Raw genomic sequence first — 15,451 nt, forward strand, 5'->3', positions numbered from 1 at the left:
TGCTGTACTGTGGTTTGCCTTGGAAAGGCTCGGCTTGGGTTACTGATAAAAACTTTAAGGCAAGAAGCAGGTTTCTCACCAACCTTGAAGTGAAGAGTCCCAGCATCTTGCAGATAGTTGAGTAAATGTTGGAATTTCAAAGTCCTCCAGAAAAGTTAAATTCTCTGTTTTTTACAATATATCCTCAAGGTAGAGGTCATTATCATTTTCTCAACGAGACTGAAGGAGAGGCCAGTGCTGGCAAACAAACCTACCGTTAGCCCACGTCACATGGGGTTTTCAGAGCTCCCAGAGTATGTCACAAGGGTCTAGTGGCGATGGAAGAGGGGGGAGTTTCCTGAAGAAGTCGGAGAGGCAGAAAGGGAAGAAATAACTCAAGGAAGCATGAGAGGTCTTGAGAAATCTTCAATCCGGTGAGCATCCTGAGCATTCAGACCACATCTCTTCTCTTGCTGCTGAAAGCAATTTGGGTTCAAACCATGACTGGCTTGGGTTGGAGTCACACAAACGGGGTTGAAGTCCACTTTCTGTTTTGTATTGGTGCTGTGACCTTGGGCATATATTCTCTCTGCCTCAGTTTCCTGTCTGAAAAGTGGGGATAACAGCAGTACCTACCTCATGGACTAGTTGAGAGGATTAAATATTAAAGCAGTTCTATGCTTAGTCATATGGTCAGTATGCTCAGTGCTCAATGGTCAATATTCAAACACTGTTAGCTGTCGTCATCATCAGCATCATTATCTTTCTCATCATCACCACCATCATTATCATTGTCCTCCTCATCATTACATCACAGTCACTATCATCATCCTCCTCCTCCTCCCCATCACCATCACCGTCATCATCATCATCATCACCATCCCCACTAACACCGTCATCATCACCACCAGCACCACCACCACCACCATCATGACCGTCATCATCACCATCCACCCCATCACCATCACCATCACCATCCTCACCACCACCACCACCACCACCACCACCATCATCACCATCCTCCCCATCACCATCACCGTCACCATCATCATCCACCCCACCACTACCACTACCACCATCATCACCATTCTCCCCATCACCATCACCATCATCCACCCCATCACCACCACCACCACCATCACCATCACCATATCATCATCCTCACCATCACCATCATCCTCACCAGCATAATCATCACGATCACCATCTTCATCAATGTCCCCATCGTCATCCCATCGCCATCGCTGTCATCACCATCAACATCATCACCATAACAACCACCATCACACCATCAAAAACACCTTCATCATCACCATCATCATAAGGTTTTTCCAGTAGAGTCAACAGTGATTCCTGATCATCACAGATAGTCTGCGCCTGTGCATCCACATATCTCAGCCTAGAGTACAGGAGCCTCTCCAGACTGACCTTTGCCTATTTCTGCAGCCTCATCTGTCTCTGCCTCCTCACTCACAGTCTGCACTCCAGCCATAGTAAATAATCTGTAGTTTTCAGCACAAACCATGTTAATTTATGACACCATGTTTTATTCATGCTGTTCCCTTGCCTAGTCACTTCTGTCCTGGTTTCTTTGCTTGTCTAACTCAGGTTCATCTTCTCAGACATGATATAAGCAGACAGTCTTACCACACCCTTTCCCTCACTCTCTGAAATCTAGGTTCCGTACCCTTCCTTTAAGCTCACAGAGAGTCCAGTGAAGAGCTCTGTGTTTAGCTTTAATACCAAATACTGTGCTTAGGGACTTCCCTGGTGGCTCAGTGGTTAAGAATTCGCTTGCCAATGCAGGGGACACGGGTTTGATGCCTGGTCCCGGAAGAACCCACATGCCGCAGAGCAACTAATGTGCCACAACTACTGATCTTGTGCTCTAGAGCCCGAGAGCCACAGCTACTGAGCCTACGCGCCAGAACTACTGAAGCCCACGTGCCTAGAGCCCGTGCTCCACAACAAGAGAAGCCATCGCAATGAAAAGCCCACGCACTGCAACGAAGAGTACCCCCCGCTCGCTGCAAATAGAGAAAGCCCGTGCGCAGCAACAAAGACCAAACGCAGCCAAAAAAATAATAATAATAATAAAATAAATTTATTTTTAAAATGCTGTGCTTACATATTTAGCAGACACGTTGGTATTCCATTTTCCTGATCAAAGAATTGGGCAGTTGGACCCGACCTGAGGTCCCAGTGCTGACAGTTGACAGGTTTCGTGTGGTTGGCTGAGTGCTTTACAATTGTTGAATTCAGCCATTCATTCAGGAAGTATTTATTGAGCACATACTATGTGCTAGCCCTGTTCTGGGCACTAGGGATACATCAGAGGACAAGACAGACAAAGGCCCCTGTCCTTGTGGATCTCACATTCTAAGGAAGGAGACATACAATAAAATAAGCATCATAATAAGAATTACCTGGTGTGCTAGAAGATAATCTGGGTAATGGAAATAAAGAGGAGGTGGAGCAGGGTCAGAAGCAGGAGTGGGGGCGTGGGGGGTGCAGGAGAGGCACATTGAAGGGTCAGTGGGCTCCACAAGGGTGAGGTTTGAACAAAGGCTGAAGGAAACGAGGGACGGAGCCACGTGGACAGCTGCGGAGAGAGTGGGGCAGGCAGAGAGAACAGCCAGTGCAAGGGCCCGGAGGCAGAGCCAGCCGAGCTCATTCAGGGAACAGCCAGGAGACCTGTGTGCCCGGAGCAGAATCAGCAAAGGGAGAGTCGGGGCAGCAGAGCGTCTGTACTCATTACTCAACATCAAGAAATGTTACCTGAGTCCAGATGTGCAGCTTCTCTCTTGGCGGATCAGAAGCTCTGGCCATACTAAGTGCATATTCTCATGCAACGTCGGTCAGGGCAGAGCACAGCCTGCCCACCTGAGAGGGGCGTCCACCGTTCAGTGAGCCACAGACCCTGCCCCATCCATGTGTCTCATCTCCACACCCTGCGGACCCCTGTGGGCAGCTGAGGCCATGGCGCTGGGCAGTAGCCTCTGGCAAGGATGCCCAAACCCGCCACCAACTCCCTGCCCTCAGCCCTGCCTTGACAGTCCTCCTTTCCGTCTGCCCTGACCTGTGCCTGTTCCGTGTAAGCCCAGTGAAGACTTCTGCTAGGCACTACTCTGAGAAGGAAGGAAGCCCACGTGGATGAAAGGGAGTTTTCATTCCTGATTCTGCAAAGGAGACTCTTCCTTCGGAAAGAATGAATGGACTTCTCGAAATGTGTGCACATGCTTGTGGGGAGGGTTGCCGGGGCACCCGGGGAGTATTGCTCTTGTGCTGTCATACTTGTCTCCCGTCCTGACAGCAGGGCTTCAGGGGGATTTTATTTACTTCTTCAAAAATGAACTTATTAACCAAACCCAAAACCGTGTCTTGATCATACCACCTCACACCCAGTAGGATGGCTACTATGAAAAAAAGAAAAAAACCAAGAAACAGAAAATAACAAGTGCTGGTGAAGACGTGGAGAAATTGGAACCCTGTACACAGTTGGTGGGGATGTAAAATGGTGCAGCCACTATGGAAAATAATATGGCAGCTCCTCAAAAAATAGAACATAGAATCACCACATGATCCAGCAATTCCACTTCTGGGTATCTACCCCCAAAGCATGGCAAGCAGGGACTCAAACAGATATTTGTACACCATGTTCTTAGCATCATTATTCACAACAGCCACAAAAGCGGAAGCCACCCAAATGTCCAGTGACAGATGAATAGATAAACAGAATGTGTGTATCCGCACAAGGGGATATTACTCAGCCTTGTAAGGGTAGGACATTCTGACACCTGCTACAACACGTATGACTCCTGAAGACATTATGCTGAGCGAAATAAGCCAGTCACAAAAGGACAAATACTGTACGATTCCCCTTATATGAGGTCCCTAGAGTATTCACATTCATGAAAACACTAGGGATACTTTCTACGAAAGTAGAAAGGTGGTTGCCAGGGGCTGGGTTGAGGGGGAATGGGGAGTTAGTGTTTAATGGAGACAGTTTCAGTTTGGGATGATGAAAAAGATCTGAAGAGGGTGGTGGTGATGGTGGGACAGCAATGTGCACGCAATTAAAGCCATTGATCTCTACACTCAAAAATGGTTAAAAATGGTAAAGATTGTGTTGTGCATGCTTACCACAATAAAAAAATTAAAATGAAATTTTTAAAAATCAAAAAACAATATTGAGAGATATAGGTATCTCTTTATAATATATATCTATACATATCTATATCTTTGTATCTATATCTATATCTATCTATCTATATGTATATAGACAGAGAGAGAGAGAAGCATGTACTAGAGAGATGGGTCGCTGGGTTCACATCTTGCCTCTGCCACCTAGTAGCTGTGTGACCTAAGCCAAGTTAATGAACTTGGTCCCCTCTGCGAGGAGGCGGGATTAACCCAGTGCCCCGTCCTGCAGCCATTGTTGTGAGGGTCACTGGAGAATGTGTGTGCCCGGCCCCCAGGGAGCCCCTGTAAGGCTCACGTGGACATCAGCCCAGCTACAGAAACCTGTCCCCAGACCCTGCCTTTAGTGGATATTGAGGAGAAATGGCAGTTATCACCCCCACTCCCTTGAGAAACTGACAACCGAGCGAAATAAATGAGATCCTCAGGGACTCTTGGAAGCACTCTCAGAGCGGACCCTGTGCGAGAGGGGTCTGGGGTGGGAGGAAGAGAGAGGAGAGAGAAAAAAGGAAAAGGACATTTCTCCAGAGTAGGCAGATCTCCTTCCCAAGGCTCCAAGACAGTGACCCCAGTTGTGCTGACCTCCGAGAACACCGTCAGCCATGGGCTTCATCCGGGCATCGTGAGAGGCTTCAGGTAACATAGTTACAGGGTTTATGCCAGTGAGCAGGTGTATTAACATATACTCACTTCCTTTAGCATTTGAGTCCCTGCGAGAGAATCCTCTTCCGGTTTTAACGGTTCCAAAGACCTTCGGATGCCAACTCCAGAAGGACTAGGGGTGGAACTAAGGGGGAGCGTTCCCATGTTCTGTTGGTCTCGGCTTTGAGAGCAATGCCCTGGCTGGGAATACACTCACCTGGGCCGGACTGCTAGTGCCGGCTCCAGTGGACGTTTCCCCAGTCCAGCCTCAACACTGGCTCTGTCACAATTGCAGGACACACCTCAGCAACAATCCGCAGGAAAATTTGAAAAGACAAGGTTTACTACTCACAGATCCTGGGGGGTACACGGCATGTCCGGGGCCACACAGTGAGGTCACGGGGAGGGGGTGGAGGGAGAGAGAGAGAACAGTCTTGAGGTTCTGTCTTTATTGAGGTCAAGGATGGGGTGTCTAGGGTTGCTCTGGGTCGCTCTTTATTGGCGAATTTAAAACATAAGAGCAGGAATTATGGTGCAGGGAGGGAAAGTCAAGGTCACTCAAGTGGTCGCTTATCTGGGTCACCCAGGATTTCTGAAAAGGGAACTTCCAGGGTGGGGTCATCTGTCTCCTCATCTACTTGTGTAGCTGGCGATGTGTTTACTGAGGTGGATGCCTTTGGAATGGATGCCGAATGGGGGCATCCATTAGGGGATCAAAGCCTAATGTCGGGCACTTATATTACAACCCGAAAAGCTCGTGGCCAGGCACACACACTACTGTCCCCACTAGACTTTGGGAAGACAGTTGTGTCTGAGAGTGGTCCAGCTTGATTTCATACTGCGTTTCGTTGCTTCTGCAGTCTTCCTTAACCCACATCCCTCTTGTTTTAATTTGGGCTGTCCTAGAAGCAGACCCTGAGACAAGCATTAGAATTCAGTGGTCAGGGACTTCCCTGGTGGTCCAGTGGCTAAGACTCCGTGCTCCCAATACAGGGTACCCAGGTTCAATCTCTGGTCAGGGAACTAGATCCCACATGCTGCAACTAAGAGTTTGCATGCTGCAACTAACACCTGGTACAGCCAAATAAATATTTAAAAAAAGAAAGAATTCAGCGGTCACTTGGAATGCAGAAGTAAGACAGAGAAGGGACAATTGCTAATAAAAGGTGAGTGATGGAGCTTACAACACTATGGGCACCTTAAGCTTAATTCACCTGTGGGAACCCAGACAGACAGTGTGGAGGGACCCCACCCAGGGGGCGAGGGAACTGGGACTGATGCACCAACTCCCATCGGTCAAGTCTTCAAGGAAAGTGAGGCAGACTCTGACCATTGAAAGGCAGTAGAGTTCTCTAAATTAATAACACCTGAATAATGTGGCAGGCCCAGGGGTCACCCCTAGCCATCTGCTACCTTCCTCTTCCCTGCAGCCCTCACCCCCAGGTCCTCCTGGTCAGAACCCAAGTGTGGCTTGAGGCTGTATTTCTCTCTCTAGTCACCAGGGAAGTGAGCACTTTCAGAACGATGGCCGTGGTGGTAGCAGAGACAGAGAATGGGCATGTGAGTCAGTCCTGCCATAACATCATGGGGCCACTGGACACAAAGCTTGTCAGGGGGGAGAATGATTTTTAAAGAAACAACTTTTTTACCAAGTTTAATCATATGTGATCACTTGAAGCTATGAAAAAGGCAGAGAAGGAAAGTAGGGAGATTTTTTTGGTTATTATTCTAACCATATTCCCCGGGAGATTTAGAACAATTTCCACCAAGGCCAGAGTTCTATAGATCTTCCCTGGAAATTGCTTCTCCAGCACCACCTTCACTGAAAGTAAAGACAGAGCAACACGAGTGCAGATGATATAGTACAAGGAAATTGTCTGTGAAAATCCCTGACTGTAGATGCCACATAAAACAGCGGGGTTAATGTCATGCTGTTGGGATACATTTGCCCTCACAGTATGGAAGTCCTTATGTGTATCGACATTTCAACTAGAGCCTGTTCACCTCCATTAAGCCACAGGCTATGGCGATTTCCTGTTACCTTAGGTATTTTTCGGTTTAACCATTGTCACCAAAGTTCTCTAGTTTTTTTAGTCCCAATCAACCTTTAAAATTGCCTGATGAGATAGAATTTATCTTTCAAAATCCCAGTTCAGTAACCACTTTCTCTGTGAAGCCTTCTCTGACCGCCTTCTCCCGTGCCCAGCAGAATGAATCTTCTCTGCCCTGTATTGGTTAGGGAGGCACATGGCTGCAAGTACAGAAACCCCAACTAACGGTGACTGAGGCAAATAGGGGATTCATTTTCTCACAGAGTAAGAAGTACAGAGGGAAGTGGTTTCTGGCATTAGATCAGCTGGTGAATGGCGTTCTCAGGGCTCTGCTGCCCTTAACATGTTGGTGTGCATTGTCATGCTTATTGTCTCGTGGTCACATAATGGCTGCTGGCATTCCAGACCTCACATCTGAGTTCAAGGCAGGAAGAAAGGGTGACTTTAGTTGAATCTGTCCCTTACTCTCATTGCCCAAAATTGTGTTACATGAGCATGGCTAGTACCAGGGAGGCTAGAAAAGCTGAATATATTGTCATTCAGAGCAACAAGAAAGTTTGATTTCTTGAAAGTTACTTCTCGTTATTATTGTTTTCACTCTGGCTCTTTTTATCACCTTGGTTGTAGCTGTTACCTGTTGCCACAATAATGCTGTGTAACAAATGGCCTGAAAACCTCAGTGGCATACAACAATAAACATTTATTTAGCTCATGGGTGTCTGGGGTTCAGCAGAACTGGCTTGTGCTTGGCCAGGCTCAGCGGGCCTCGCCCGTGTCTGAGGCTGAGCTGCTCACCAGCTGACCTCTGACAGCCTCAGCTGGGAGAGTGCGGATGACTGGCAGCAGCTGCTGTGCCAGTCATGCTATTCGGCCACTTCCCTTGACAGCTTCTGAAGGTGACACCAGCTACTCTGTGAGCACCCCCCGCCTTGGAACCCACTCACTCCAGGTGAGTGGGGCCCTCATTCTGTGCAAGCTTGGAACGGGGTAGAGAGGAATGTGTGAAGGACACAGATGCTGCCCTTCAAGAGAAGAGAGGCAGATACATAAACCTGAAACAGGGCCCGTGGTCGTGGCAGCACGTGGTCGATGTCAAAGTACAGATGCCCTGTTAGGTTCCTGGGGAAGAGAAGCCCCTGTGGTCTGAGATTTGAGCTGAAGCTCACACAGGTGCCCCTCTCCTCTCCAGACGCTGTCACTCATCTTTAGAACATGGCCTGCATTGGCCTGCCCTGGTTGCTGTAGCCGGGCTGCAGTTTCCACGTGGACCAGTTTCCATGTGGGCGGTCCCAGGGTACTGGGCCAGCTCAGCCATTTTTGAGACTTCCAATCTGTCTTGTGTTTTGTAGCGCACCTTGCAAAAATAATAACATTAAAGAACATCATCTAACAACTCCCCATCTGGAAGTTTATCCTAGAAATGCAAAAGGATGTATGTTTAAAGATTTTTATTGGAACACTGGTTGTGGTCCATTCATTTATAAAGGAAAATAGGGATTCACTCAAAATACAGAGGTAGCGAGGGTTTACCCATATTCATGCTGATCACATTTATACTTGTATGTAAATGGTATATTTATGGACGTAGAGAAGGGACTTGAGGACACGGGGAGGGGGAAGGGTAAGCTGGGATGAAATGAGAGAGTGGCATGGACATATATACGCTACCAAATGTAAAATAGATAGCTAGTGGGAAGCAGCCGCATAGCACAGGGAGATCAGCTCGGTGCTTTGTGACCACCTAGAGGGGTGGGATCGGGAGGGTGGGAGGGAGACGCAAGAGGGAGAGGATATGGGGATATATGTATACGTATAGCTGATTCACTTTGTTATAAAGCAGAAACTAACACACCGTTGTAAAGCAATTATACTCCAATAAAAATGTGAAAAATAAATAAGTAAATAAATAAATAATAAATAAGGACATCAGTGGCTCCGAACCGGCAGCGCCCAAAAGTGGATGACTAGGATTCTGAAACCGTCCCTCCCTCTGTGTGGTTGGAGAAGACAGCTTATTAGTAGGCGAGCTGAAAATAGAAAGTGGAAATGGGGTAGCAAATCAGAGACGACCTCTGCAGTGGGCGGCAGCCGGGCCCCATGGGAAGGCCTGGAGAGGGTGCTTGGATGAGTTATGATGCTCTCTGAGGTGCCTGGGAGACAGGTCCGTAACGCCCTGCCTCCCATGGGAATTAGAAGAACTGAGTGAGAGAGTCCTTGAGAAGGACCGCAGCAGGCCTAAGTTTCTGGCCCCACGAAGAGTGGTAAATATTATTAATAGTGATGGTATTATTATCCTTGTCAATGATGCTATTATTATATCCTTTGGAAATATAGGAATGGTCAAATTAATCCCCAAATGCCTCATTCTCTAAAATACTTGGACCAGTGGTATTGATAGGACCATCGATATCACACTTCCAGTAGGCCCTCTGCCTCTTCAAGTACATTTGTTTTGTTCCTTGATGCTGTTTTGGTTTTGTGTTTTTATTAGTAGTAGCCCTTTTCAAGAGCAGTTTTAGGTTCCCAGCATAACTGAACAGGATACAGACTTCCCACATCCCTCCGCCCCCATCACACACGCAGCACCCCCATCAATATCTTGTTCTGTTTTGTTTGTTCTTCCGGTGGGAACCCGATTTCCAGTGGGTAACATGGTTAGAAGAGAGTTTCTTGTAAGCAAAGTGGCATGCCGCCCTCAGATACCAGGAGGTGCTCTGCAGCTGGAAAGGAGCCCCATGGCCTGGCAGGCCCCTGGGTGTCAGAGGAACTTTGTGCCAGGGTATATGAGGGTTGGCGTCCCCACCTCACGCTGCCTTGTGCACGGCACTAACTTGGCTTTCAACAGCCATCACCCTTGAAAGCACAGAGAGCCTGGCAGATCTATTCATTTCTGGTCCTAATCCAAGTGTTGACATTGCCATGCATTAGATGGAGCTTCTTGCCTCGAAACAGGATCAATACATAATATTGGAACATGGTCTTGGAGAGAGAGTTTATGGACTTGTAAGCGGCATTGGGGGTTTTAGCCTGTTGAGTATGTCAGCTACGGACAGCTTATTTAGTTCTTGGTTAATCCACAGATGTGTAACTCTGTATTCCAATTACTGCATTTGGCTGTCCCTTCAAAGACAATGATAAAGCCTGCATAATATGGGATCGGCCAAATCATACAGCAAAAGAGGGTTTGAGTCCATTGCGACTTGGGAATGTATATTCTGACTCACCCACAAAGCTATAAAATACAGCACTAATTTTTTTTAATTGACATTTCCACTCCCCCCCGAAAAAACACCCCACAGGCAAAAAACTTTGTACAGCTTATGAATAGACCAATCAGTAGAAAGTTCTTTTTAAGGCTTCTCAGCATGGCTGGCTTCCCAGGCTCACCAGAGATTAGAAAAGTGTAAGAAAGAGTCCTGACCTCTCAAATCTCCCACCACCTACAAAAATCACATAAGAAACACAAATTTAAGGTGGACAAATCAGAAAATATGGATAGGAATTATAAAGTGCAGATAGAGTTACACCAACCAAGGGAAAAACTATTTTGATTTATGGTCTTACAAACTCTTATGTGCAAATATCAATATATAAGTGTGTGTATATGTATGCACTCATATACATGGATAATTTAACAAAAAAGAGGTTGTACACAATGTCTTATAGCATTTTTTTATTTAACAAGGGATCGTAAATGCCTTTCCTTGTCACTAAATATGAATTTACATAATCCCTGTTAACAGTATTTCCTTGAATGATGAATCATTACTTATATAACCCATCCCCTATGGTATATTTTGTTAGGCTTTGGTAATTTATTATAATCACCATTTTGGAATGAATATCCCTGTTGCATATGTTCCTGTGCCCTTGTCTGATACATCCACGGAATCAAGCGTTAAGATGCACTTTAGAATCTTACAATCTGGTTTAAAAGACCAAACACATAGATGTGAAAAAGAGAACCAGTTCATAAAGGGGGAGGAGTGTCTCAATGAGTACAACAGCCAAGAGTCAGAGGCCAGAGAGATCGTCTCATGCTTGAGTTGCTCCAGAAGGCTTCTAGAAGGACAGCTGCAAGTGACAGAGATGCAAATCAGCTTAAGCATCAAAGGCACATTATCAGCTCATGAAATTGGAGAGTCCACATTGGTTTCAGGCTGAGCTGGGCCCAGAGTTCACATGGTGTCACTGGGCACGCGTGTGTGTGTGTGTGTGTGTGTGTATACACACGTGTGTATCCACCTGTCCTACCACTTGGTTCGGCTCCTTGCTGGGTGAGCTCACTCTCAGGCAGACTCTCTAGGGCAGCTGCAGACTCAGGTGGTGCTTTTATCTCCAAGGGGAGAGGCCCCCTTTCCCAGCTTCTCTGTTGACCCCTGCCTGTCCCCTTGCAGACCTTTTGCCCACCCACCACTGCCTGATGGAGAATGGCGTGTTCCAGAGCCCAGCCTGGGCCCTGTGCCCGTGCCCTCTGGTGAGGCGGGTGGGGTATGTGATAGAGGCCCTTCCTGCAGAGCAGTTAGCCAAAGGAAAAGATGCTGGGAGGTCAAAATACGAGAGAGGAATGACTCCTGAGGTTGCTGGAACTTGAAGGATGAGCAGCCACGCCCATTAGAAGTTTGGGGCTGCAGGTAACAGGGGAACTCCAAATCAAATGGGCCTGTTTGCCAGTATGTTATGCTATGGAGTCCAGAGGCAGGGGGTGGCTCAGGGATCATGTGATCAATGGCTCAGTGACATCATTACATTGACTCAGGGTCAACGTCATCTCAAGCCAGAGTTCTCTCAATTTGTTGGCCAATGGCAGTCAGGACTCCCAGCTTCCTGGTCCACAGCTGGAGGGTGAGGACCCACTCTCTGTGGCAAGGACTGTAAAGCCTTTCCTGCCATCTGATTGGGCCAGCCAAGGTCACGTGCCCACCCCTGAACCAATAGCCATCCCTGCGGAATACTGCACCCTGATTGGCTCATCAGGGTGATCTACTCCTGGAGGAAAGGGTGGAGCCACCTTCCACATGGGAGCAAAACTGGGGTCCTATTAGGAAGGAGTGGAGGATGGATGCTGAGTGGTCAACCAACAACGGACTGCAAATAAGATCTCATTAATTAGAGAGGAGACATAGAGTTGGTTAAGGTAGAGAAGTGATTTGTGGCCCAAAGGTAGAATTCCAAGGAATGCCTTGGTTATGGTTGACCAAGGATATGGAAGCAAGACTGCAGGGGCTGTCCTGCAGGGAACAGGAGAGTGAACAAACTCAGTAGGAAGTACTCATCTATTTGTTCCTTCATTGCACATAAATTTATTGAGCACCTACTATGCACCAGGCCCTGTGCTGGGTGCTGGGGATCAATGAGATAAAGTTCATACCCTCATGGACTTTTAGAGGGGGAAAGAGACAACAAACAAATTAATCGAACATAAAATAGGTCAAGAGGAAAGGAAAGCAGAATAAGTGGGGTGAAGAGAAAGGGAAGGGAGGGGAGTCCAAGGCCCCTTGCTTTGATTGACATTAACCCAGGGACCTGAAGGACATGGAGGACGGAGCCAAGTTGATGCGGGGGGAACGTGTTCTGGGAAGAGGGAACAGCACGTGTAAAGGCCCTGGGGCAGGCATCCGTGGTGTGTTTGGGGACCTAGGAGGTGGACAAGGTGGGAGGGTGGGAGGTGGCAGGCATTGCAACGACTTTGTACATGGTGTCATGACTCTGACTTTAACCCCTTCCCTCCTCTCTTCCAGGCCATGTACATGTTCTATGCGCTGGCGATTGTGTGTGATGACTTCTTTGTCCCCTCCTTGGAAAAGATCTGTGAGGTATGTGTCTGAGCCCTGGCACTGCTCCATCCTCCCTGACTGAGGTCCTGGGGAGCCCTCCATGCAGCTGGGGTGGGAAGGCCAGGCACCAGCATGCTTCAGAGCCATGGGCAGTATTAGTGCAAAAACATCTCCAATCTGCTTAGAATTTCAGTGTGCAGATCTGTAGTTGGGCTTTAACCCTCACGGCCAGTGGTCCCTGCCCCATTGGGCGTGACTCAAGGTACCGCCTGTGCTCTGCTCCTGCTTTCTAAGCGTGGCTCTTCCTTTCTCCTCTCACTTCCTCCATCCTCCCCACTGCCCTTCCCTTCTGCTGCTGCCGTAACCCTCCCTTGTGATTCGATTCGTGGGGTCCTCACAGAGTGAGAAGTCTTCAGCCATACCTCCACTGCCCTTCCTCTCCGTGTATGTGCAGAGACGCTCCAGGCAGAGGCCTGAAAGGCAAGACGATGAAAGAACTGGCCACAGAGACCAGGAAATCAGCCCGGGGAACGCCAGGCTGAACACCAAGTTACACCCCTTTCATCTGAAAACACTTACAGCATATCTAGAGCTCTTTCATTCGCTTGCTTCTTTCATCTCTTTTTCTGGTTTGAAATGTAGTTTGCTTTATCTGGAAGCTTTCTGTTTAATTTTATTTTTAATTCAGAATCCCATTTGCAGAAGGGGTCTCTTCCCCAGATGCACTTCCTGTCCATCCAGAGCGCCTGCTCCTTCACGTAACGTAACCTTCAGCCTGGGCTGACCCTCCCTTCCTTCCCTCCCTTCCCCCCAGTGTCTGATTCACTGGGTCTTGGGGGACAGTGGGGAACAGGAGTAGTATTTCTATTAAGTTCCCAGGTGATGTGGAGACTGCTGGTCTGGAAGACACACTTCGAGAACTGCTAACTGAGGGAGTTTCTTCCACATCCTGAAGTCTGTTAGTTTTGTGTACTTAAAGCAATAGAAGAGAATCATGCCACAGCAACCGTGGAGAGGCCCTGGGAGTGGAGGTGGGAAGTGGGAAAGGAAAATCGGTGATCTGGTCTCTGAGACGGACGCCGGCCAGCGTGGAAGCCTTTTGTCCAAAGTGATTGAACCGTGAGAACAGGGTCGCCTGATGGAGAAGAGGAGAAAGCGCGGAAGCACCTGTAATCGGGCTCACCTGTGATCTCTGAACTCCACCATGTGGCCGTTTACTCCTCATGTGAAGCGAACTACTCTCTGTCCCACACGTTTTTTTAATAGCAACGTTAAGCCCTCGTGCTGCAAATGTACATGCAATTGTCAGAACATGTTCCCCTCTGTTGAGGAGACTCATAGCACCTGTGAGCGCAGCCCTTGGGGAGGAATCAGGGTGAAACACAGCGGTCGCGGGGGGCCGTGGGACGCGGGGCAGCTCCAGAGTGAGACACAGGGGCAGGTGAAGCGCTGCAGCTGGCGATGCAGAGGGAAAAGGAGGTGAGAGAGTGACTGGGCCTTGGGGTCGGGGAAGGGCTTGTGCAGGGCCAGGATGGGAGCAGCGGTCTCAGTGGCAACGTCTTACAAGGACGGATATTTAAGCCGAGAAGAGTCTGAGCCGGTGAACCAAGCGTGGAGAACCCGGGGCGAGACTCAGCGTGCCCGCGTGTGGGGAGCCCTGAGGACGCCAGGCTGGGGCATCGGGAGGGAGCTGGGAAAGCTTCTGAGGACTGTTCCGATAGATGGAAAGGGTCCCGAGGCAGGAAGACCCCCCAGCTGGTGACTCTAAACACCCAGTGCCAGGTGGCCAGGGCCAAAGTGAATGAGGGGTGAAAGGGGAGGGGAGGTGAAGGAGGAAGAAGCAAAGTGAGTGAACAAAGGAGTGAGAGGAACAGATCAGCCCGGCTGTGGAGTCCACGCCCGAGCTGGAGCGGACACAGCGGGGAGAGGACAAACCAGCCACGGAGCGTGAGCGCTGTTAGGGTACCTGCCCGGTGAGACGGGATGCCCGGCCCCGCTCTCAGCCACACCTTTCACCTTAGGTATCAGCACCACCACATGCAACGTTTAGCTTTTCGGTCAAGATCGAGGGAACCCAGGTTTCCAGGTCAAAATGCTCAGTAGGGCTCTGGCAGCAGCCTCTTGATGGTCATTCGAGCTGGTGGCCTTCGCCGAGGCCGTGCTGCCCCTCCATGGCTGAGCAAGGAAGTGCAGCTACGGTGCCTCCGGGAATAGGGACCAGGGACTCTTAGCTGGGATGCCCGGAGGGATGGCTATTTCCTGACAGCCAGCAGCTTCCTTTCTGCATCAGGACTGGATGCAGAAAAGCTCCCCACACTACCCAGCCTCAGTGTCACGTGTCCTCTTGCAGATCACCTTTCGGATCAACAAACCGGGTAACCTGGACAGTTCATTGTGTAGCTTATCTTGGCGGGGCTCATCATCTCTTTGTACTCATTCTCACCACCCCCCCATACTCCCCCTACCCCGGGATTCAAGACTGCATTGCGAATGGGGGTGGGTTTCAGGAGGGTGACCCTCCCCACTCCCAAAAGCCTCCATAGCCTCCTAGACTCAAGGCTCTAAAACTGCTTACCAGGAGCCTGATGTAGCCCGAGATCATCAGCATAGTAATGAAAAAAATCAGGATGTTTTACGTAAAAATGTGTATTTGGGGGTCTCTTTAAATAGGGATACTTGGCAACACAGAGGGCATTGAGCTTTTAAAAAGGAGGTGGGGCTTCCCTGGTGGCGCAGTGGTTGAGAGTCCGCCTGCCGATGCAGGGGACGCGGGTTCGTGCCCCGGTCCGGGAAGATCCCACG

At 48.9% G+C, this 15,451-nt stretch overlaps 1 protein-coding gene across 1 annotated transcript in view; it reads left to right on the forward strand.

The window, feature by feature from the left end:
• SLC24A3 (solute carrier family 24 member 3) overlaps positions 1-15,451 on the forward strand; it is a 474,319-nt gene that overhangs the window by 331,902 nt on the left and 126,966 nt on the right. Inside the window, exon 4 of the mRNA XM_007454524.1 lies at positions 12,614-12,688. Within this exon, the coding sequence (XP_007454586.1) occupies positions 12,614-12,688 (75 nt within the window). The remainder of the gene's footprint in view (positions 1-12,613; positions 12,689-15,451) is intronic.

The sequence above is a fragment of the Lipotes vexillifer genome, unplaced genomic scaffold, assembly GCF_000442215.2.
Source record: "Lipotes vexillifer unplaced genomic scaffold, Lipotes_vexillifer_v1.1 scaffold365, whole genome shotgun sequence".
NCBI classification, from domain to species: Eukaryota; Metazoa; Chordata; class Mammalia; order Artiodactyla; family Lipotidae; genus Lipotes; species Lipotes vexillifer.